This window comes from Entelurus aequoreus, linkage group LG09 (genome assembly GCF_033978785.1).
Source record: "Entelurus aequoreus isolate RoL-2023_Sb linkage group LG09, RoL_Eaeq_v1.1, whole genome shotgun sequence".
In the NCBI taxonomy this organism is placed as follows: Eukaryota; Metazoa; Chordata; class Actinopteri; order Syngnathiformes; family Syngnathidae; genus Entelurus; species Entelurus aequoreus.
The window spans coordinates 3,939,854-3,963,478 of NC_084739.1; the positions used below are offsets into that span (position 1 = coordinate 3,939,854).

At 44.0% G+C, this 23,625-nt stretch overlaps 1 protein-coding gene across 2 annotated transcripts in view; it reads left to right on the forward strand.

The window, feature by feature from the left end:
• rgs17 (regulator of G protein signaling 17) overlaps nucleotides 1-23,625 on the forward strand; it is a 63,207-nt gene that overhangs the window by 23,352 nt on the left and 16,230 nt on the right. For both annotated transcript variants that reach the window (XR_009827153.1, XM_062057584.1), the window contains exons 2-3: nucleotides 13,859-14,121; nucleotides 23,139-23,269. Coding sequence is in view for 1 of the 2 variants with exons in the window: in XM_062057584.1 (XP_061913568.1) it covers nucleotides 14,119-14,121; nucleotides 23,139-23,269 (134 nt within the window). In the remaining variant the exon portion in view is untranslated. The remainder of the gene's footprint in view (nucleotides 1-13,858; nucleotides 14,122-23,138; nucleotides 23,270-23,625) is intronic.

Sequence of the window (23,625 nt, forward strand, 5' to 3'; positions counted from 1 at the left end):
TGGGGGTGTATTAGTGGTCAAGACATGTTCTAGGGTGAAAGTGTAGAAGGCAGCATGTGTGATGGTATGGGGGTGTATTAGTGGTCAAGACATGTTCTAGGGTGAAAGTGTAAAAGGCAGCATGTGTGATGGTATGGGGGTGTATTAGTGGTCAAGACATGTTCTAGGGTGAAAGTGTAAAAGGCAGCATGTGTGATGGTATGGGGGTGTATTAGTGGTCAAGACATGTTCTAGGGTGAAAGTGTAAGAGGCAGCATGTGTGATGGTATGGGGGTGTATTAGTGGTCAAGACATGTTCTAGGGTGAAAGTGTAGAAGGCAGCATGTGTGATGGTATGGGGGTGTATTAGTGGTCAAGACATGTTCTAGGGTGAAAGTGTAAAAGGCAGCATGTGTGATGGTATGGGGGTGTATTAGTGGTCAAGACATGTTCTAGGGTGAAAGTGTAAAAGGCAGCATGTGTGATGGTATGGGGGTGTATTAGTGGTCAAGACATGTTCTAGGGTGAAAGTGTAACAGGCAGCATGTGTGATGGTATGGGGGTGTATTAGTGGTCAAGACATGTTCTAGGGTGAAAGTGTAGAAGGCAGCATGTGTGATGGTATGGGGGTGTATTAGTGGTCAAGACATGTTCTAGGGTGAAAGTGTAGAAGGCAGCATGTGTGATGGTATGGGGGTGTATTAGTGGTCAAGACATGTTCTAGGGTGAAAGTGTAAAAGGCAGCATGTGTGATGGTATGGGGGTGTATTAGTGGTCAAGACATGTTCTAGGGTGAAAGTGTAAGAGGCAGCATGTGTGATGGTATGGGGGTGTATTAGTGGTCAAGACATGTTCTAGGGTGAAAGTGTAAGAGGCAGCATGTGTGATGGTATGGGGGTGTATTAGTGGTCAAGACATGTTCTAGGGTGAAAGTGTAGAAGGCAGCATGTGTGATGGTATGGGGGTGTATTAGTGGTCAAGACATGTTCTAGGGTGAAAGTGTAGAAGGCAGCATGTGTGATGGTATGGGGGTGTATTAGTGGTCAAGACATGTTCTAGGGTGAAAGTGTAAAAGGCAGCATGTGTGATGGTATGGGGGTGTATTAGTGGTCAAGACATGTTCTAGGGTGAAAGTGTAAGAGGCAGCATGTGTGATGGTATGGGGGTGTATTAGTGGTCAAGACATGTTCTAGGGTGAAAGTGTAAGAGGCAGCATGTGTGATGGTATGGGGGTGTATTAGTGGTCAAGACATGTTCTAGGGTGAAAGTGTAGAAGGCAGCATGTGTGATGGTATGGGGGTGTATTAGTGGTCAAGACATGTTCTAGGGTGAAAGTGTAGAAGGCAGCATGTGTGATGGTATGGGGGTGTATTAGTGGTCAAGACATGTTCTAGGGTGAAAGTGTAAAAGGCAGCATGTGTGATGGTATGGGGGTGTATTAGTGGTCAAGACATGTTCTAGGGTGAAAGTGTAAAAGGCAGCATGTGTGATGGTATGGGGGTGTATTAGTGGTCAAGACATGTTCTAGGGTGAAAGTGTAGAAGGCAGCATGTGTGATGGTATGGGGGTGTATTAGTGGTCAAGACATGTTCTAGGGTGAAAGTGTAATAGGCAGCATGTGTGATGGTATGGGGGTGTATTAGTGGTCAAGACATGTTCTAGGGTGAAAGTGTAAAAGGCAGCATGTGTGATGGTATGGGGGTGTATTAGTGGTCAAGACATGTTCTAGGGTGAAAGTGTAAAAGGCAGCATGTGTGATGGTATGGGGGTGTATTAGTGGTCAAGACATGTTCTAGGGTGAAAGTGTAAAAGGCAGCATGTGTGATGGTATGGGGGTGTATTAGTGGTCAAGACATGTGCTAGGGTGAAAGTGTAAGAGGCAGCATGTGTGATGGTATGGGGGTGTATTAGTGGTCAAGACATGTTCTAGGGTGAAAGTGTAGAAGGCAGCATGTGTGATGGTATGGGGGTGTATTAGTGGTCAAGACATGTTCTAGGGTGAAAGTGTAGAAGGCAGCATGTGTGATGGTATGGGGGTGTATTAGTGGTCAAGACATGTTCTAGGGTGAAAGTGTAACAGGCAGCATGTGTGATGGTATGGGGGTGTATTAGTGGTCAAGACATGTTCTAGGGTGAAAGTGTAGAAGGCAGCATGTGTGATGGTATGGGGGTGTATTAGTGGTCAAGACATGTTCTAGGGTGAAAGTGTAGAAGGCAGCATGTGTGATGGTATGGGGGTGTATTAGTGGTCAAGACATGTTCTAGGGTGAAAGTGTAGAAGGCAGCATGTGTGATGGTATGGGGGTGTATTAGTGGTCAAGACATGTTCTAGGGTGAAAGTGTAAAAGGCAGCATGTGTGATGGTATGGGGGTGTATTAGTGGTCAAGACATGTTCTAGGGTGAAAGTGTAAAAGGCAGCATGTGTGATGGTATGGGGGTGTATTAGTGGTCAAGACATGTTCTAGGGTGAAAGTGTAAGAGGCAGCATGTGTGATGGTATGGGGGTGTATTAGTGGTCAAGACATGTTCTAGGGTGAAAGTGTAGAAGGCAGCATGTGTGATGGTATGGGGGTGTATTAGTGGTCAAGACATGTTCTAGGGTGAAAGTGTAGAAGGCAGCATGTGTGATGGTATGGGGGTGTATTAGTGGTCAAGACATGTTCTAGGGTGAAAGTGTAAAAGGCAGCATGTGTGATGGTATGGGGGTGTATTAGTGGTCAAGACATGTTCTAGGGTGAAAGTGTAGAAGGCAGCATGTGTGATGGTATGGGGGTGTATTAGTGGTCAAGACATGTTCTAGGGTGAAAGTGTAGAAGGCAGCATGTGTGATGGTATGGGGGTGTATTAGTGGTCAAGACATGTTCTAGGGTGAAAGTGTAGAAGGCAGCATGTGTGGTGGTATGGGGGTGTATTAGTGGTCAAGACATGTTCTAGGGTGAAAGTGTAAAAGGCAGCATGTGTGATGGTATGGGGGTGTATTAGTGGTCAAGACATGTTCTAGGGTGAAAGTGTAAAAGGCAGCATGTGTGATGGTATGGGGGTGTATTAGTGGTCAAGCCATGTTCTAGGGTGAAAGTGTAAAAGGCAGCATGTGTGATGGTATGGGGGTGTATTAGTGGTCAAGACATGTTCTAGGGTGAAAGTGTAGAAGGCAGCATGTGTGATGGTATGGGGGTGTATTAGTGGTCAAGACATGTTCTAGGGTGAAAGTGTAGAAGGCAGCATGTGTGATGGTATGGGGGTGTATTAGTGGTCAAGACATGTTCTAGGGTGAAAGTGTAACAGGCAGCATGTGTGATGGTATGGGGGTGTATTAGTGGTCAAGACATGTTCTAGGGTGAAAGTGTAGAAGGCAGCATGTGTGATGGTATGGGGGTGTATTAGTGGTCAAGACATGTTCTAGGGTGAAAGTGTAACAGGCAGCATGTGTGATGGTATGGGGGTGTATTAGTGGTCAAGACATGTTCTAGGGTGAAAGTGTAGAAGGCAGCATGTGTGATGGTATGGGGGTGTATTAGTGGTCAAGACATGTTCTAGGGTGAAAGTGTAACAGGCAGCATGTGTGATGGTATGGGGGTGTATTAGTGGTCAAGACATGTTCTAGGGTGAAAGTGTAGAAGGCAGCATGTGTGATGGTATGGGGGTGTATTAGTGGTCAAGACATGTTCTAGGGTGAAAGTGTAACAGGCAGCATGTGTGATGGTATGGGGGTGTATTAGTGGTCAAGACATGTTCTAGGGTGAAAGTGTAAAGGCAGCATGTGTGATGGTATGGGGGTGTATTAGTGGTCAAGACATGTTCTAGGGTGAAAGTGTAGAAGCAGCATGTGTGATGGTATGGGGGTGTATTAGTGGTCAAGACATGTTCTAGGGTGAAAGTGTAGAAGGCAGCATGTGTGATGGTATGGGGGTGTATTAGTGGTCAAGACATGTTCTAGGGTGAAAGTGTAAGAGGCAGCATGTGTGATGGTATGGGGGTGTATTAGTGGTCAAGACATGTTCTAGGGTGAAAGTGTAGAAGGCAGCATGTGTGATGGTATGGGGGTGTATTAGTGGTCAAGACATGTTCTAGGGTGAAAGTGTAGAAGGCAGCATGTGTGATGGTATGGGGGTGTATTAGTGGTCAAGACATGTTCTAGGGTGAAAGTGTAAAAGGCAGCATGTGTGATGGTATGGGGGTGTATTAGTGGTCAAGACATGTTCTAGGGTGAAAGTGTAAAAGGCAGCATGTGTGATGGTATGGGGGTGTATTAGTGGTCAAGACATGTTCTAGGGTGAAAGTGTAGAAGGCAGCATGTGTGATGGTATGGGGGGTGTATTAGTGGTCAAGACATGTTCTAGGGTGAAAGTGTAGAAGGCAGCATGTGTGATGGTATGGGGGTGTATTAGTGGTCAAGACATGTTCTAGGGTGAAAGTGTAATAGGCAGCATGTGTGATGGTATGGGGGTGTATTAGTGGTCAAGACATGTTCTAGGGTGAAAGTGTAGAAGGCAGCATGTGTGATGGTATGGGGGTGTATTAGTGGTCAAGACATGTTCTAGGGTGAAAGTGTAGAAGGCAGCATGTGTGATGGTATGGGGGTGTATTAGTGGTCAAGACATGTTCTAGGGTGAAAGTGTAGAAGGCAGCATGTGTGATGGTATGGGGGTGTATTAGTGGTCAAGACATGTTCTAGGGTGAAAGTGTAGAAGGCAGCATGTGTGATGGTATGGGGGTGTATTAGTGGTCAAGACATGTTCTAGGGTGAAAGTGTAGAAGGCAGCATGTGTGATGGTATGGGGGTGTATTAGTGGTCAAGGACATGTTCTAGGGTGAAAGTGTAGAAGGCAGCATGTGTGATGGTATGGGGGTGTATTAGTGGTCAAGACATGTTCTAGGGTGAAAGTGTAGAAGGCAGCATGTGTGATGGTATGGGGGTGTATTAGTGGTCAAGACATGTTCTAGGGTGAAAGTGTAATAGGCAGCATGTGTGATGGTATGGGGGTGTATTAGTGGTCAAGACATGTTCTAGGGTGAAAGTGTAATAGGCAGCATGTGTGATGGTATGGGGGTGTATTAGTGGTCAAGACATGTTCTAGGGTGAAAGTGTAAAGGCAGCATGTGTGATGGTATGGGGGTGTATTAGTTGTCAAGACATGTTCTAGGGTGAAAGTGTAAAAGGCAGCATGTGTGATGGTATGGGGGTGTATTAGTGGTCAAGACATGTTCTAGGGTGAAAGTGTAAGAGGCAGCATGTGTGATGGTATGGGGGTGTATTAGTGGTCAAGACATGTTCTAGGGTGAAAGTGTAAGAGGCAGCATGTGTGATGGTATGGGGTGTATTAGTGGTCAAGACATGTTCTAGGGTGAAAGTGTAGAAGGCAGCATGTGTGATGGTATGGGGGTGTATTAGTGTGTGATGGTATGGGGTGTATTAGTGGTCAAGACATGTTCTAGGGTGAAAGTGTAAAAGGCAGCATGTGTGATGGTATGGGGGTGTATTAGTGGTCAAGACATGTTCTAGGGTGAAAGTGTAAAAGGCAGCATGTGTGATGGTATGGGGGTGTATTAGTGGTCAAGACATGTTCTAGGGTGAAAGTGTAGAAGGCAGCATGTGTGATGGTATGGGGGTGTATTAGTGGTCAAGACATGTTCTAGGGTGAAAGTGTAAAAGGCAGCATGTGTGATGGTATGGGGGTGTATAGTGGTCAAGACATGTTCTAGGGTGAAAGTGTAAGAGGCAGCATGTGTGATGGTATGGGGGTGTATTAGTGGTCAAGACATGTTCTAGGGTGAAAGTGTAAAGGCAGCATGTGTGATGGTATGGGGGTGTATTAGTGGTCAAGACATGTTCTAGGGTGAAAGTGTAGAAGGCAGCATGTGTGATGGTATGGGGGTGTATTAGTGGTCAAGACATGTTCTAGGGTGAAAGTGTAAAAGGCAGCATGTGTGATGGTATGGGGGTGTATTAGTGGTCAAGACATGTTCTAGGGTGAAAGTGTAGAAGGCAGCATGTGTGATGGTATGGGGGGTGTATTAGTGGTCAAGACATGTTCTAGGGTGAAAGTGTAAAAGGCAGCATGTGTGATGGTATGGGGGTGTATTAGTGGTCAAGACATGTTCTAGGGTGAAAGTGTAATAGGCAGCATGTGTGATGGTATGGGGGTGTATTAGTGGTCAAGACATGTTCTAGGGTGAAAGTGTAATAGGCAGCATGTGTGATGGTATGGGGGTGTATTAGTGGTCAAGACATGTTCTAGGTGAAAGTGTAGAAGGCAGCATGTGTGATGGTATGGGGGTGTATTAGTGGTCAAGACATGTTCTAGGGTGAAAGTGTAGAAGGCAGCATGTGTGATGGTATGGGGGTGTATTAGTGGTCAAGACATGTTCTAGGGTGAAAGTGTAAGAGGCAGCATGTGTGATGGTATGGGGGTGTATTAGTGGTCAAGACATGTTCTAGGGTGAAAGTGTAAAAGGCAGCATGTGTGATGGTATGGGGGTGTATTAGTGGTCAAGACATGTTCTAGGGTGAAAGTGTAGTAGGCAGCATGTGTGATGGTATGGGGGTGTATTAGTGGTCAAGACATGTTCTAGGGTGAAAGTGTAAAGGCAGCATGTGTGATGGTATGGGGGTGTATTAGTGGTCAAGACATGTTCTAGGGTGAAAGTGTAATAGGCAGCATGTGTGATGGTATGGGGGTGTATTAGTGGTCAAGACATGTTCTAGGGTGAAAGTGTAATAGGCAGCATGTGTGATGGTATGGGGGTGTATTAGTGGTCAAGACATGTTCTAGGGTGAAAGTGTAATAGGCAGCATGTGTGATGGTATGGGGGTGTATTAGTGGTCAAGACATGTTCTAGGGTGAAAGTGTAATAGGCAGCATGTGTGATGGTATGGGGGTGTATTAGTGGTCAAGCCATGTTCTAGGGTGAAAGTGTAAAAGGCAGCATGTGTGATGGTATGGGGGTGTATTAGTGGTCAAGACATGTTCTAGGGTGAAAGTGTAGAAGGCAGCATGTGTGATGGTATGGGGGTGTATTAGTGGTCAAGACATGTTCTAGGGTGAAAGTGTAGAAGGCAGCATGTGTGATGGTATGGGGGTGTATTAGTGGTCAAGACATGTTCTAGGGTGAAAGTGTAACAGGCAGCATGTGTGATGGTATGGGGGTGTATTAGTGGTCAAGACATGTTCTAGGGTGAAAGTGTAGAAGGCAGCATGTGTGATGGTATGGGGGTGTATTAGTGGTCAAGACATGTTCTAGGGTGAAAGTGTAACAGGCAGCATGTGTGATGGTATGGGGGTGTATTAGTGGTCAAGACATGTTCTAGGGTGAAAGTGTAGAAGGCAGCATGTGTGATGGTATGGGGGTGTATTAGTGGTCAAGACATGTTCTAGGGTGAAAGTGTAACAGGCAGCATGTGTGATGGTATGGGGGTGTATTAGTGGTCAAGACATGTTCTAGGGTGAAAGTGTAGAAGGCAGCATGTGTGATGGTATGGGGGTGTATTAGTGGTCAAGACATGTTCTAGGGTGAAAGTGTAACAGGCAGCATGTGTGATGGTATGGGGGTGTATTAGTGGTCAAGACATGTTCTAGGGTGAAAGTGTAACAGGCAGCATGTGTGATGGTATGGGGGTGTATTAGTGGTCAAGACATGTTCTAGGGTGAAAGTGTAGAAGGCAGCATGTGTGATGGTATGGGGGTGTATTAGTGGTCAAGACATGTTCTAGGGTGAAAGTGTAGAAGGCAGCATGTGTGATGGTATGGGGGTGTATTAGTGGTCAAGACATGTTCTAGGGTGAAAGTGTAAGAGGCAGCATGTGTGATGGTATGGGGGTGTATTAGTGGTCAAGACATGTTCTAGGGTGAAAGTGTAGAAGGCAGCATGTGTGATGGTATGGGGGTGTATTAGTGGTCAAGACATGTTCTAGGGTGAAAGTGTAGAAGGCAGCATGTGTGATGGTATGGGGGTGTATTAGTGGTCAAGACATGTTCTAGGGTGAAAGTGTAAAAGGCAGCATGTGTGATGGTATGGGGGTGTATTAGTGGTCAAGACATGTTCTAGGGTGAAAGTGTAAAAGGCAGCATGTGTGATGGTATGGGGGTGTATTAGTGGTCAAGACATGTTCTAGGGTGAAAGTGTAGAAGGCAGCATGTGTGATGGTATGGGGGTGTATTAGTGGTCAAGACATGTTCTAGGGTGAAAGTGTAGAAGGCAGCATGTGTGATGGTATGGGGGTGTATTAGTGGTCAAGACATGTTCTAGGGTGAAAGTGTAATAGGCAGCATGTGTGATGGTATGGGGGTGTATTAGTGGTCAAGACATGTTCTAGGGTGAAAGTGTAGAAGGCAGCATGTGTGATGGTATGGGGGTGTATTAGTGGTCAAGACATGTTCTAGGGTGAAAGTGTAGAAGGCAGCATGTGTGATGGTATGGGGGTGTATTAGTGGTCAAGACATGTTCTAGGGTGAAAGTGTAGAAGGCAGCATGTGTGATGGTATGGGGGTGTATTAGTGGTCAAGACATGTTCTAGGGTGAAAGTGTAGAAGGCAGCATGTGTGATGGTATGGGGGTGTATTAGTGGTCAAGACATGTTCTAGGGTGAAAGTGTAGAAGGCAGCATGTGTGATGGTATGGGGGTGTATTAGTGGTCAAGACATGTTCTAGGGTGAAAGTGTAGAAGGCAGCATGTGTGATGGTATGGGGGTGTATTAGTGGTCAAGACATGTTCTAGGGTGAAAGTGTAGAAGGCAGCATGTGTGATGGTATGGGGGTGTATTAGTGGTCAAGACATGTTCTAGGGTGAAAGTGTAATAGGCAGCATGTGTGATGGTATGGGGGTGTATTAGTGGTCAAGACATGTTCTAGGGTGAAAGTGTAATAGGCAGCATGTGTGATGGTATGGGGGTGTATTAGTGGTCAAGACATGTTCTAGGGTGAAAGTGTAATAGGCAGCATGTGTGATGGTATGGGGGTGTATTAGTTGTCAAGACATGTTCTAGGGTGAAAGTGTAAAAGGCAGCATGTGTGAAGGTATGGGGGTGTATTAGTGGTCAAGACATGTTCTAGGGTGAAAGTGTAAGAGGCAGCATGTGTGATGGTATGGGGGTGTATTAGTGGTCAAGACATGTTCTAGGGTGAAAGTGTAAGAGGCAGCATGTGTGATGGTATGGGGGTGTATTAGTGGTCAAGACATGTTCTAGGGTGAAAGTGTAGAAGGCAGCATGTGTGATGGTATGGGGGTGTATTAGTGTGTGATGGTATGGGGGTGTATTAGTGTGTGATGGTATGGGGGTGTATTAGTGGTCAAGACATGTTCTAGGGTGAAAGTGTAAAAGGCAGCATGTGTGATGGTATGGGGGTGTATTAGTGGTCAAGACATGTTCTAGGGTGAAAGTGTAAAAGGCAGCATGTGTGATGGTATGGGGGTGTATTAGTGGTCAAGACATGTTCTAGGGTGAAAGTGTAGAAGGCAGCATGTGTGATGGTATGGGGGTGTATTAGTGGTCAAGACATGTTCTAGGGTGAAAGTGTAAAAGGCAGCATGTGTGATGGTATGGGGGTGTATTAGTGGTCAAGACATGTTCTAGGGTGAAAGTGTAAGAGGCAGCATGTGTGATGGTATGGGGGTGTATTAGTGGTCAAGACATGTTCTAGGGTGAAAGTGTAAAAGGCAGCATGTGTGATGGTATGGGGGTGTATTAGTGGTCAAGACATGTTCTAGGGTGAAAGTGTAAAAGGCAGCATGTGTGATGGTATGGGGGTGTATTAGTGGTCAAGACATGTTCTAGGGTGAAAGTGTAAAAGGCAGCATGTGTGATGGTATGGGGGTGTATTAGTGGTCAAGACATGTTCTAGGGTGAAAGTGTAGAAGGCAGCATGTGTGATGGTATGGGGGTGTATTAGTGGTCAAGACATGTTCTAGGGTGAAAGTGTAAAAGGCAGCATGTGTGATGGTATGGGGGTGTATTAGTGGTCAAGACATGTTCTAGGGTGAAAGTGTAAGAGGCAGCATGTGTGATGGTATGGGGGTGTATTAGTGGTCAAGACATGTTCTAGGGTGAAAGTGTAAAAGGCAGCATGTGTGATGGTATGGGGGTGTATTAGTGGTCAAGACATGTTCTAGGGTGAAAGTGTAGGAGGCAGCATGTGTGATGGTATGGGGGTGTATTAGTGGTCAAGACATGTTCTAGGGTGAAAGTGTAAAAGGCAGCATGTGTGATGGTATGGGGGTGTATTAGTGGTCAAGACATGTCCTAGGGTGAAAGTGTAAGAGGCAGCATGTGTGATGGTATGGGGGTGTATTAGTGGTCAAGACATGTTCTAGGGTGAAAGTGTAGAAGGCAGCATGTGTGATGGTATGGGGGTGTATTAGTGGTCAAGACATGTTCTAGGGTGAAAGTGTAGAAGGCAGCATGTGTGATGGTATGGGGGTGTATTAGTGGTCAAGACATGTTCTAGGGTGAAAGTGTAAAAGGCAGCATGTGTGATGGTATGGGGGTGTATTAGTGGTCAAGACATGTTCTAGGGTGAAAGTGTAATAGGCAGCATGTGTGATGGTATGGGGGTGTATTAGTGGTCAAGACATGTTCTAGGGTGAAAGTGTAGAAGGCAGCATGTGTGATGGTATGGGGGTGTATTAGTGGTCAAGACATGTTCTAGGGTGAAAGTGTAGAAGGCAGCATGTGTGATGGTATGGGGGTGTATTAGTGGTCAAGACATGTTCTAGGGTGAAAGTGTAAGAGGCAGCATGTGTGATGGTATGGGGGTGTATTAGTGGTCAAGACATGTTCTAGGGTGAAAGTGTAAAAGGCAGCATGTGTGATGGTATGGGGGTGTATTAGTGGTCAAGACATGTTCTAGGGTGAAAGTGTAGTAGGCAGCATGTGTGATGGTATGGGGGTGTATTAGTGGTCAAGACATGTTCTAGGGTGAAAGTGTAGAAGGCAGCATGTGTGATGGTATGGGGGTGTATTAGTGGTCAAGACATGTTCTAGGGTGAAAGTGTAAGAGGCAGCATGTGTGATGGTATGGGGGTGTATTAGTGGTCAAGACATGTTCTAGGGTGAAAGTGTAAAAGGCAGCATGTGTGATGGTATGGGGGTGTATTAGTGGTCAAGACATGTTCTAGGGTGAAAGTGTAGTAGGCAGCATGTGTGATGGTATGGGGGTGTATTAGTGGTCAAGACATGTTCTAGGGTGAAAGTGTAAAAGGCAGCATGTGTGATGGTATGGGGGTGTATTAGTGGTCAAGACATGTTCTAGGGTGAAAGTGTAATAGGCAGCATGTGTGATGGTATGGGGGTGTATTAGTGGTCAAGACATGTTCTAGGGTGAAAGTGTAATAGGCAGCATGTGTGATGGTATGGGGGTGTATTAGTGGTCAAGACATGTTCTAGGGTGAAAGTGTAATAGGCAGCATGTGTGATGGTATGGGGGTGTATTAGTTGTCAAGACATGTTCTAGGGTGAAAGTGTAAAAGGCAGCATGTGTGAAGGTATGGGGGTGTATTAGTGGTCAAGACATGTTCTAGGGTGAAAGTGTAAAAGGCAGCATGTGTGATGGTATGGGGGTGTATTAGTTGTCAAGACATGTTCTAGGGTGAAAGTGTAGTAGGCAGCATGTGTGATGGTATGGGGGTGTATTAGTGGTCAAGACATGTTCTAGGGTGAAAGTGTAGAAGGCAGCATGTGTGATGGTATGGGGGTGTATTAGTGGTCAAGACATGTTCTAGGGTGAAAGTGTAAAAGGCAGCATGTGTGATGGTATGGGGGTGTATTAGTGGTCAAGACATGTTCTAGGGTGAAAGTGTAAAAGGCAGCATGTGTGATGGTATGGGGGTGTATTAGTGGTCAAGACATGTTCTAGGGTGAAAGTGTAAAAGGCAGCATGTGTGATGGTATGGGGGTGTATTAGTGGTCAAGACATGTTCTAGGGTGAAAGTGTAAAAGGCAGCATGTGTGATGGTATGGGGGTGTATTAGTGGTCAAGACATGTTCTAGGGTGAAAGTGTAAAAGGCAGCATGTGTGATGGTATGGGGGTGTATTAGTGGTCAAGACATGGGTAACTTACACATCTGTGAAGGCACCATTAATGCTGAAAGGTACATACCTATGGAGCAACATATGTTGTTATCATGGACGCCCCTGCTTATTTCATCAAGACGATGCCAAGCCAGGTGTTACAACAGCGTGGCTTCATTGTAAAAGAGTGTGGGTACTAGACTGGCCTGCCTGTAGTCCAGACATTGAAAATGTGTGGCAGCTAAAATATGAGAAGGGAGACTGTTGAACAACTTAAGCTGTACATCAAGCAAGAATGGTAAATAATTCCACTTCAAAAATGTGTCTCCTCACTTCCCAAACCTTTACTGAGTGTTGTTAAAAGGAAAGGCCATGTAACACACTGGTAAAAATGCCTTTTTTGACATGTGTTGCTGCCATTAAATTCCAAGTTCATGATTATTTGCCAAAAAGAACAAAGTTTGTCAGTGTGAACATGAAATATCTTGTCTTTGCAGTCTATTCAATTGAATATAAGTTGAAAAGTATTTGTTGTATTCTCTTTTTATTGAGCATTTACACAAGGTGACAACTTGACTGCTTGTGGCTTCTGTAGTTATCCAGCACACACATCAGGGCACCCACACACGGTCTCATGTGCACTTCATTACCGTGGGCACGTGGAAATGATGTCAGCGTCTTTAAAAGACTCCATGCTGTCTGGATTTGATCATCTTTTTAGTCCTTCCATTCAGTGATGAAAAGCATTCATCCAAGCCACAGAATATAATTCAAAGCTTTTTTCTGATCGACATATTTGTTTGGTCTCAGCCCCATGGTTAGACTCCTGCTTTCTGTTCCACCCGAGACTTCAACTTGGGTCGTCCAGCATGCGAGACAAGCGTGTCTGTCTTTGTTGGAAATGTTGTCCACATCCATGCCCCCCCCCCCGACCCCCCCGACCCCCCCTCTCACTCTAAAGTTCTTTCAAGTGAGCTAAGAATGCTACCGCAAAGTAGCGCACAGACTGGACATGAAATGACGGTACAAACATTGGAGTTTCATGCTACGATAGACATTTATTGTTATAGACCTGCAACTAGCCCTTATTTTACTTATCAAGTAAGATCTGTCAAATAGTTTGTTTAAAGACACTTTATATTTAAAGTTGCAGGTACGCTCTGGATTTGATCAAGCTAATGAGTGAGACTTACTAAAGGATTAATCAAAGGAACAAGATATATTTCATGGAATATACTGATTAATTGTCAGAGCCATACATTTGTATGTGGTATTATGATGCATATTGTATACATTTGTATGTTGTATACATTTGTATGTGGTATTATGATGCATATTGTATACATTTGTATATTGTATACATTTGTATATTGTATACATTTGTATGTGGTATTATGATGCATATTGTATACATTTGTATATTGTATACATTTGTATATTGTATACATTTGTATGTGGTATTATGATGCATATTGTATACATTTGTATGTTGTATACATTTGTATGTGGTATTATGATGCATATTGTATACATTTGTATATTGTATACATTTGTATGTGGTATTATGATGCATATTGTATACATTTGTATGTGGTATTATGATGCATATCGTATACATTTGTATATTGTATACATTTGTATGTGGTATTATGATGCATATTGTATACATTTGTATGTGGTATTATGATGCATATTGTATACATTTGTATGTGGTATTATGATGCATATCGTAATATCTACTTGATCACTTCGCTTTTTGCAGTTATGACAAAGAAGGAATTTGTATCGTATTTTTATTTTAAAGTAACCAACCGTTCTTCAAAGTGTATTTTTTGTCACATTTGTTGCACTTCCTTCCTGGTGTTCCTCCAGATGCTGTACTTTCAAGTACACCAACGACCCATTCACTGAGCTCTTGGGGCTGACAAGAGAGCAAGAAGCGTTCAGCTCTGTGGTGTGGGTCTCTGTGCTACTTGCTTCAGGGATGCTGAGACCAGTGACCTCTCTTCCCGACCTCCTGGCCTTAGTTAGTCCAAGTCTCCCAGCATCCCAACAGCCCAGCGGCCTGCGATCGTCCAGCAAGCTGATTACCTCACGCCATGACTGACCTGCTTTCAGGAACTCACTAATTCATGGTAAGTTTCTTTGGACTTTTAAATTGCAAGGTTTTCCAGACCCTGCCTGACTCCTTTTTACGTCTTTAGTCGGAAATCCGTCTTTTTTATCTCTGTAAAAATATACACAAATATTTTACAATGTGTGTTCAACTCTTGATCCGTCTCTTTGCCGTACCTCCCAACAACTACGGTTTTCCCCTAATGAGTAGTTTTTGATAATCCAGTGGATTTCTATTAAAAATGATGAAGTTAGAAATGGAAGCTACGTAGCGAAGCAACTCCATGGGCTGGCGACAAACTATGCGGGAAACATCAATGATGATTGGTTGGTTTACGTAGAAGAACATCCATGATTGTTTACTATGAGGAGTCTCCATTGGTTGAAAGTTTCATGTTGGACTGTGACTTTAACTCCAGTGGCAAAGACTTCCACACATGTGAGACCTTCACTGAGAACCCAGAGTGGTCCACCACCTTTTCACTCTACACCTCCATCTGCACACCTTCACTACTGTACCTTTGTATTTATTTACACATCACACCTTCACTACTGTACCTTTGTATTTATTTACACATCACACCTTCACTACTGTACCTGTGTATTTATTTACACATCACACCTTCACTACTGTACCTTTGTATTTATTTACACATCACACCTTCACTACTGTACCTTTGTATTTATTTACACATCACACCTTCACTACTGTACCTGTGTATTTATTTACACATCACACCTTCACTACTGTACCTTTGTATTTATTTACACATCACACCTTCACTACTGTACCTTTGTATTTATTTACACATCACACCTTCACTACTGTACCTTTGTATTTATTTACACATCACACCTTCACTACTGTACCTGTGTATTTATTTACACATCACACCTTCACTACTGTACCTTTGTATTTATTTACACATCACACCTTCACTACTGTACCTTTGTATTTATTTACACATCACACCTTCACTACTGTACCTTTGTATTTATTTACACATCACACCTTCACTACTGTACCTGTGTATTTATTTACACATCACACCTTCACTACTGTACCTTTGTATTTATTTACACATCACACCTTCACTACTGTACCTGTGTATTTATTTACACATCACACTTTTACTACTGTACCTTTGTATTTATTTACACATCACACCTTTACTACTGTACCTTTGTATTTATTTACACATCACACCTTCACTACTGTACCTTTGTATTTATTTACACATCACACCTTCACTACTGTACCTTTGTATTTATTTACACATCACACCTTCACTACTGTACCTTTGTATTTATTTACACATCACACCTTCACTACTGTACCTTTGTATTTATTTACACATCACACCTTCACTACTGTACCTTTGTATTTATTTACACATCACACCTTCACTACTGTACCTTTGTATTTATTTACACATCACACCTTTACTACTGTACCTTTGTATTTATTTACACATCACACCTTCACTACTGTACCTTTGTATTTATTTACACATCACACCTTCACTACTGTACCTTTGTATTTATTTACACATCACACCTTCACTACTGTACCTGTGTATTTATTTACACATCACACTTTTACTACTGTACCTTTGTATTTATTTACACATCACACCTTTACTACTGTACCTTTGTATTTATTTACACATCACACCTTCACTACTGTACCTTTGTATTTATTTACACATCACACCTTCACTACTGTACCTTTGTATTTATTTACACATCACACCTTCACTACTGTACCTTTGTATTTATTTACACATCACACCTTCACTACTGTACCTTTGTATTTATTTACACATCACACCTTCACTACTGTACCTTTGTATTTATTTACACATCACACCTTCACTACTGTACCTTTGTATTTATTTACACATCACACCTTTACTACTGTACCTTTGTATTTATTTACACATCACACCTTCACTACTGTACCTTTGTATTTATTTACACATCACACCTTCACTACTGTACCTTTGTATTTATTTACACATCACACCTTCACTACTGTACCTTTGTATTTATTTACACATCACACCTTCACTACTGTACCTTTGTATTTATTTACACATCACACCTTCACTACTGTACCTTTGTATTTACACATCACAGTGTCTGCTCCACATACATGATGCTAGCATTTGTTGAGGAGTGTCTGCTCCACATACATGATGCTAGCATTTGTTGAGGAGTGTCTGCTCCACATAAATCATGCTAGCATTTGTTGAGGAGTGTCTGCTCCACATACATGATGCTAGCATTTGTTGAGGAGTGTCTGCTCCACATACATGATGCTAGCATTTGTTGAGGAGTGTCTGCTCCACATACATGATGCTAGCATTTGTTGAGGAGTGTCTGCTCCACATAAATCATGCTAGCATTTGTTGAGGAGTGTCTGCTCCACATACATGATGCTAGCATTTGTTGAGGAGTGTCTGCTCCACATACATGATGCTAGCATTTGTTGAGGAGTGTCTGCTCCACATAAATCATGCTAGCATTTGTTGAGGAGTGTCTGCTCCACATACATGATGCTAGCATTTGTTGAGGAGTGTCTGCTCCACATACATGATGCTAGCATTTGTTGAGGAGTGTCTGCTCCACATAAATCATGCTAGCATTTGTTGAGGAGTGTCTGCTCCACATACATGATGCTAGCATTTGTTGAGGAGTGTCTGCTCCACATACATGATGCTAGCATTTGTTGAGGAGTGTCTGCTCCACATACATGATGCTAGCATTTGTTGAGGAGTGTCTGCTCCACATAAATCATGCTAGCATTTGTTGAGGAGTGTCTGCTCCACATACATGATGCTAGCATTTGTTGAGGAGTGTCTGCTCCACATACATGATGCTAGCATTTGTTGAGGAGTGTCTGCTCCACATAAATCATGCTAGCATTTGTTGAGGAGTGTCTGCTCCACATACATGATGCTAGCATTTGTTGAGGAGTGTCTGCTCCACATACATGATGCTAGCATTTGTTGAGGAGTGTCTGCTCCACATACATGATGCTAGCATTTGTTGAGGAGTGTCTGCTCCACATAAATCATGCTAGCATTTGTTGAGGAGTGTCTGCTCCACATACATGATGCTAGCATTTGTTGAGGAGTGTCTGCTCCACATACATGATGCTAGCATTTGTTGAGGAGTGTCTGCTCCACATAAATCATGCTAGCATTTGTTGAGGAGTGTCTGCTCCACATACATGATGCTAGCATTTGTTGAGGAGTGTCTGCTCCACATACATGATGCTAGCATTTGTTGAGGAGTGTCTGCTCCACATACATGATGCTAGCATTTGTTGAGGAGTGTCTGCTCCACATAAATCATGCTAGCATTTGTTGAGGAGTGTCTGCTCCACATACATGATGCTAGCATTTGTTGAGGAGTGTCTGCTCCACATACATGATGCTAGCATTTGTTGAAGAGTGTCTGCTCCACATAAATCATGCTAGCATTTGTTGAGGAGTGTCTGCTCCACATACATGATGCTAGCATTTGTTGAGGAGTGTCTGCTCCACATACATGATGCTAGCATTTGTTGAGGAGTGTCTGCTCCACATACATGATGCTAGCATTTGTTGAGGAGTGTCTGCTCCACATACATGATGCTAGCATTTGTTGAGATGTGTCTGCTCCACATACATGATGCTAGCATTTGTTGAGGAGTGTCTGCTCCACATACATGATGCTAGCATTTGTTGAGGAGTGTCTGCTCCACATACATGATGCTAGCATTTGTTGAGGAGTGTCTGCTCCACATACATGATGCTAGCATTTGTTGAAGAGTGTCTGCTCCACATACATGATGCTAGCATTTGTTGAGGAGTGTCTGCTCCACATACATGATGCTAGCATTTGTTGAGATGTGTCTGCTCCACATACATGATGCTAGCATTTGTTGAGGAGTGTCTGCTCCACATACATGATGCTAGCATTTGTTGAGGAGTGTCTGCTCCACATACATGATGCTAGCATTTGTTGAGGAGTGTCTGCTCCACATACATGATGCTAGCATTTGTTGAGGAGTGTCTGCTCCACATACATGATGCTAGCATTTGTTGAGGAGTGTCTGCTCCACATACATGATGCTAGCATTTGTTGAGGAGTGTCTGCTCCACATACATGATGCTAGCATTTGTTGAGGAGTGTCTGCTCCACATACATGATGCTAGCATTTGTTGAGGAGTGTCTGCTCCACATACATGATGCTAGCATTTGTTGAGGAGTGTCTGCTCCACATACATGATGCTAGCATTTGTTGAGATGTGTCTGCTCCACATACATGATGCTAGCATTTGTTGAGGAGTGTCTGCTCCACATACATGATGCTAGCATTTGTTGAGGAGTGTCTGCTCCACATACATGATGCTAGCATTTGTTGAGGAGTGTCTGCTCCACATACATGATGCTAGCATTTGTTGAGGAGTGTCTGCTCCACATACATGATGCTAGCATTTGTTGAGGAGTGTCTGCTCCACATACATGATGCTAGCATTTGTTGAGGAGTGTCTGCTCCACATACATGATGCTAGCATTTGTTGAGATGTGTCTGCTCCACATACATGATGCTAGCATTTGTTGAGGAGTGTCTGCTCCACATACATGATGCTAGCATTTGTTGAGGAGTGTCTGCTCCACATACATGATGCTAGCATTTGTTGAAGAGTGTCTGCTCCACATACATGATGCTAGCATTTGTTGAAGAGTGTCTGCTCCACATACATGATGCTAGCATTTGTTGAGGAGTGTCTGCTCCACATACATGATGCTAGCATTTGTTGAGATGTGTCTGCTCCACATACATGATGCTAGCATTTGTTGAGGAGTGTCTGCTCCACATACATGATGCTAGCATTTGTTGAGGAGTGTCTGCTCCACATACATGATGCTAGCATTTGTTGAGGAGTGTCTGCTCCACATACATGATGCTAGCATTTGTTGAGGAGTGTCTGCTCCACATACATGATGCTAGCATTTGTTGAGGAGTGTCTGCTCCACATACATGATGCTAGCATTTGTTGAGATGTGTCTGCTCCACATACATGATGCTAGCATTTGTTGAGGAGTGTCTGCTCCACATACATGATGCTAGCATTTGTTGAGGAGTGTCTGCTCCACATACATGATGCTAGCATTTGTTGAAGAGTGTCTGCTCCACATACATGATGCTAGCATTTGTTGAAGAGTGTCTGCTCCACATACATGATGCTAGCATTTGTTGAGGAGTGTCTGCTCCACATACATGATGCTAGCATTTGTTGAGATGTGTCTGCTCCACATACATGATGCTAGCATTTGTTGAGGAGTGTCTGCTCCACATACATGATGCTAGCATTTGTTGAGGAGTGTCTGCTCCACATACATGATGCTAGCATTTGTTGAGGAGTGTCTGCTCCACATACATGATGCTAGCATTTGTTGAGGAGTGTCTGCTCCACATACATGATGCTAGCATTTGGCAGATGTTGATGTACTGAAGTTACTTTATTGGGTTGGTGGTCAACTCTTGTCATACTTTGATGCTGCCAATCACTCATGGTGGTTTCTGTCTGGAGAATTGATCAACAACTTTTACACTCAGTCTTAAAGTCTCATGGCCTCTTTTCACATTGTGGACTATCACACCAGTGTAAAAGGAATGTATAAACACTACCTACAAACGTACAAGGCTTATAGTGATGCTTCATTCTTCACCACTTCTTGAGGCCGACACTTTTGTGGGTCGCAAACAAGCCAAAGAAAAAGCAAACGGTGAAGTTGATCCCTTGGTGTTGACTGAACTGCAAATTCAGTTTTTAGTGGCAGTTTTCCTGCGAGCACCACAAGTGCAGTTTTATTTGCATGTGCTTCCTCCTCCTCGGCCAGCTGGACAACAAAGCTGCAGCTCGCTGTCATTTGCATCCTTTATGGGAGACTTTCATGTCTGTTGTTGTCTGCCTGCTCAATAACACATCTATGTAGCCTTAGTTTCACACCTGCTACAGCCAGTCCTAAGTCTGCATGCAGGGCACAGGACTAGAGCGAGTCCTAAGTCTGCATGCAGGGCAGGTGTAGCAGGGCGCAGGACTAGAGCGAGTCCTAAGTCTGCATGCAGGGCAGGTGTAGCAGGACGCAGGACTAGAGCGAGTCCTAAGTCTGCATGCAGGGCACAGGACTAGAGCGAGTCCTAAGTCTGCATGCAGGGCAGGTGTAGCAGGACGCAGGACTAGAGCGAGTCCTAAGTCTGCATGCAGGGCACAGGACTAGAGCGAGTCCTAAGTCTGCATGCAGAGCAGGTGTAGCAGGGCACAGGACTAGAGCGAGTCCTGAGTCTGCATGCAGGGCAGGTGTAGCAGGGCACAGGACTAGAGCGAGTCCTAAGTCTGCATGCAGGGCACAGGACTAGAGCGAGTCCTAAGTCTGCATGCAGGGCAGGTGTAGCAGGGCACAGGACTAGAGCGAGTCCTAAGTATGCATGCAGAGCAGGTGTAGCAGGGCACAGGACTTTTACACTTTCACCCTAGAACATGTCTTGACCACTAATACACCCCCATACCATCACACATGCTGCCTTCTACACTTTCACCCTAGAACATGTCTTGACCACTAATACACCCCCATACCATCACACATGCTGCCTCTTACACTTTCACCCTAGAACATGTCTTGACCACTAATACACCCCCATACCATCACACATGCTGCCTTTTACACTTTCACCCTAGAACATGTCTTGACCACTAATACACCCCCATACCATCACACATGCTGCCTTCTACACTTTCACCCTAGAACATGTCTTGACCACTAATACACCCCCATACCATCACACATGCTGCCTTCTACACTTTCACCCTAGAACATGTCTTGACCACTAATACACCCCCATACCATCACACATGCTGCCTTCTACACTTTCACCCTAGAACATGTCTTGACCACTAATACACCCCCATACCATCACACATGCTGCCTTTTACACTTTCACCCTAGAACATGTCTTGACCACTAATACACCCCATACCATCACACATGCTGCCTTTTACACTTTCACCCTAGAACATGTCTTGACCACTAATACACCCCCATACCATCACACATGCTGCCTTTTACACTTTCACCCTAGAACATGTCTTGACCACTAATACACCCCCATACCATCACACATGCTGCCTTTTACACTTTCACCCTAGAACATGTCTTGACCACTAATACACCCCCATACCATCACACATGCTGCCTATTACACTTTCACCCTAGAACATGTCTTGACCACTAATACACCCCCATACCATCACACATGCTGCCTCTTACACTTTCACCCTAGAACATGTCTTGACCACTAATACACCCCCATACCATCACACATGCTGCCTTTTACACTTTCACCCTAGAACATGTCTTGACCACTAATACACCCCCATACCATCACACATGCTGCCTATTACACTTTCACCCTAGAACATGTCTTGACCACTAATACACCCCCATACCATCACACATGCTGCCTTCTACACTTTCACCCTAGAACAGTCCCCATGCTACTTTTCCTCTTTGGTCCACAGTTTCCCAAAACTTTTGAAATGTGGACTCGTCAGACCACAGAACACTTTTCCACTTTGCATCAGTCCATCTTAGATGAGCTCGGGCCCAGCGAAGTGTTTCTGGGTGTTGTTGATAAATGGCGTTGGCTTTGCATAGTAGAGTTTTAACTTGCACTTACAGATGTAGCGACCAACTGTAGTTACTGACAGTGGTTTTCTGAAGTGTTCCTGAGCCCATGTGGTGATATCCTTTACACACTGATGTGGCTTTTTGATGCAGTAGCGCCTGAGGGATCCAAGGTGTGTAATATCATGGCTTACCTGCAGTGATTTCTCCACATTCTCTGAACCTTTTGATGATATTACGGCGCGTAGATGGTGAAATCCCTAAATTTCTTGTTGACAAATGTTGTTCTTCAACAATTTGCTCAGGCATTTGTTGACAAAGTGGTGACCCTCGCCCCGTCCTTGTTTGTGAATGACTGGAAGCTGCTTTTATACCCAATCATGGCACCCACCTGTTCCCAATTAGCCTGTTCACCTGTGGGATGTTCCAAATAAGTCTTTGATGAGCATTCCTCAACTTTCTCACTCTTTTTTGCCGCTTGTGCCAGCTTTTTTGAAACATGTCGCAGGCATCAAATTCCAAATGAGCTAATATTTGCAAAAAAGAACCAAGTTTGTCAGTGTGAACATGAAATATCTTGTCTTTGCAGTCTATTCTATTGAATATTGTCAGGACTTGGTTCATGGCGTGGTTTGTTCTCCCAGAAGGCAAAGGAAAATTGGCGCGGGAAAGGCGTGAATTTAAATACATGATTTATTTTTAACACTAAGAAACTAAAAAAAAGAAGCAAACAAATGGCGCGCACAAAGGCGGAAATACAAACTTGACTAAGAAACAAAAGACATGCACGTGGGCACAAAAACTATGAACAAAGAAACAAAAAGACTAACTGTGGTCTTAATAAACAAAACTTACTTGGCATGATAAAAAACAGGAAAAAGAGCAGCATGGATCATCAGAGTGGCAGGAGTGTGAATGTGTGAGGACGCCAGGACCAACAACAGAAACAGACAGATTTAAATAGTGACGTGATCAGTGAAAACAGGTGCGTGACTCCAAACGTGAAACAGGTGCGTGACAAGACAGGTGAAAACTAATGGGTGACCATGGAAACCAAACCAAACAAGGAAGTGCAACCAGGAACTAAAAAGAGTCAAAAACAAACACATGGCCAAAACAAAAACATGAACAGACATGACAAATATACGTTGAAAAGGATTTTCTCTTTTTATTGAGCATTTACACAAGGTGACAACTTGACTGCAGTTTTGTATACAGCTCTTAATCAAAGTGTCTCAAAGGGCTGCGAATGTGAGTGTGAGTGTGAGTCGTCCGGTTGTCTTTATGGGTGTGAAGTCATTCTTCTTTATAATGGGTTGCGACATTATTGAAAAGTGTGTTGTTTGTCCCGAAGCCCCGCAGTGTGAGTGGAGTGGAGATGAGGAAAAGGCAAGCGGCGCACATCGAGGTCCCGCCCCAAGTCCCTGGACAGCCCCGAGCCAACACCTGCTGCCTGTGCTGGTGCGGCTGCTGCAAGTGTCCCTGGTAGGTTTGGAGCTTGCAACTTCACACTTGGACTATTAAGAGAAAAAGCAATATGTTGCCCCTGAGCAAGGCAGCAAAAAGCAGCCATGAATGAAGCGTTGTTGTGAATGTGCCGCCAGCGTGTCTGGCGTGAAGTCTTTTGTGCCTTGAAGCTCTCTGAATGAGCTGCATGTGAATCCATATCCAACTTCCCCATCTTCCATTCCTCTCAGACAATACCCTCCTATTTCCATCCTCTCATCACATGCAAACAGCTGGGAAGAAAACACCCTAAATTTAGCCCTCCTGCCCGGGGAGCTGCGGTCCACTTACCTTATTAGTGCGCCACAATGGGGGCTTTGAGGAGAGGAAGCAGA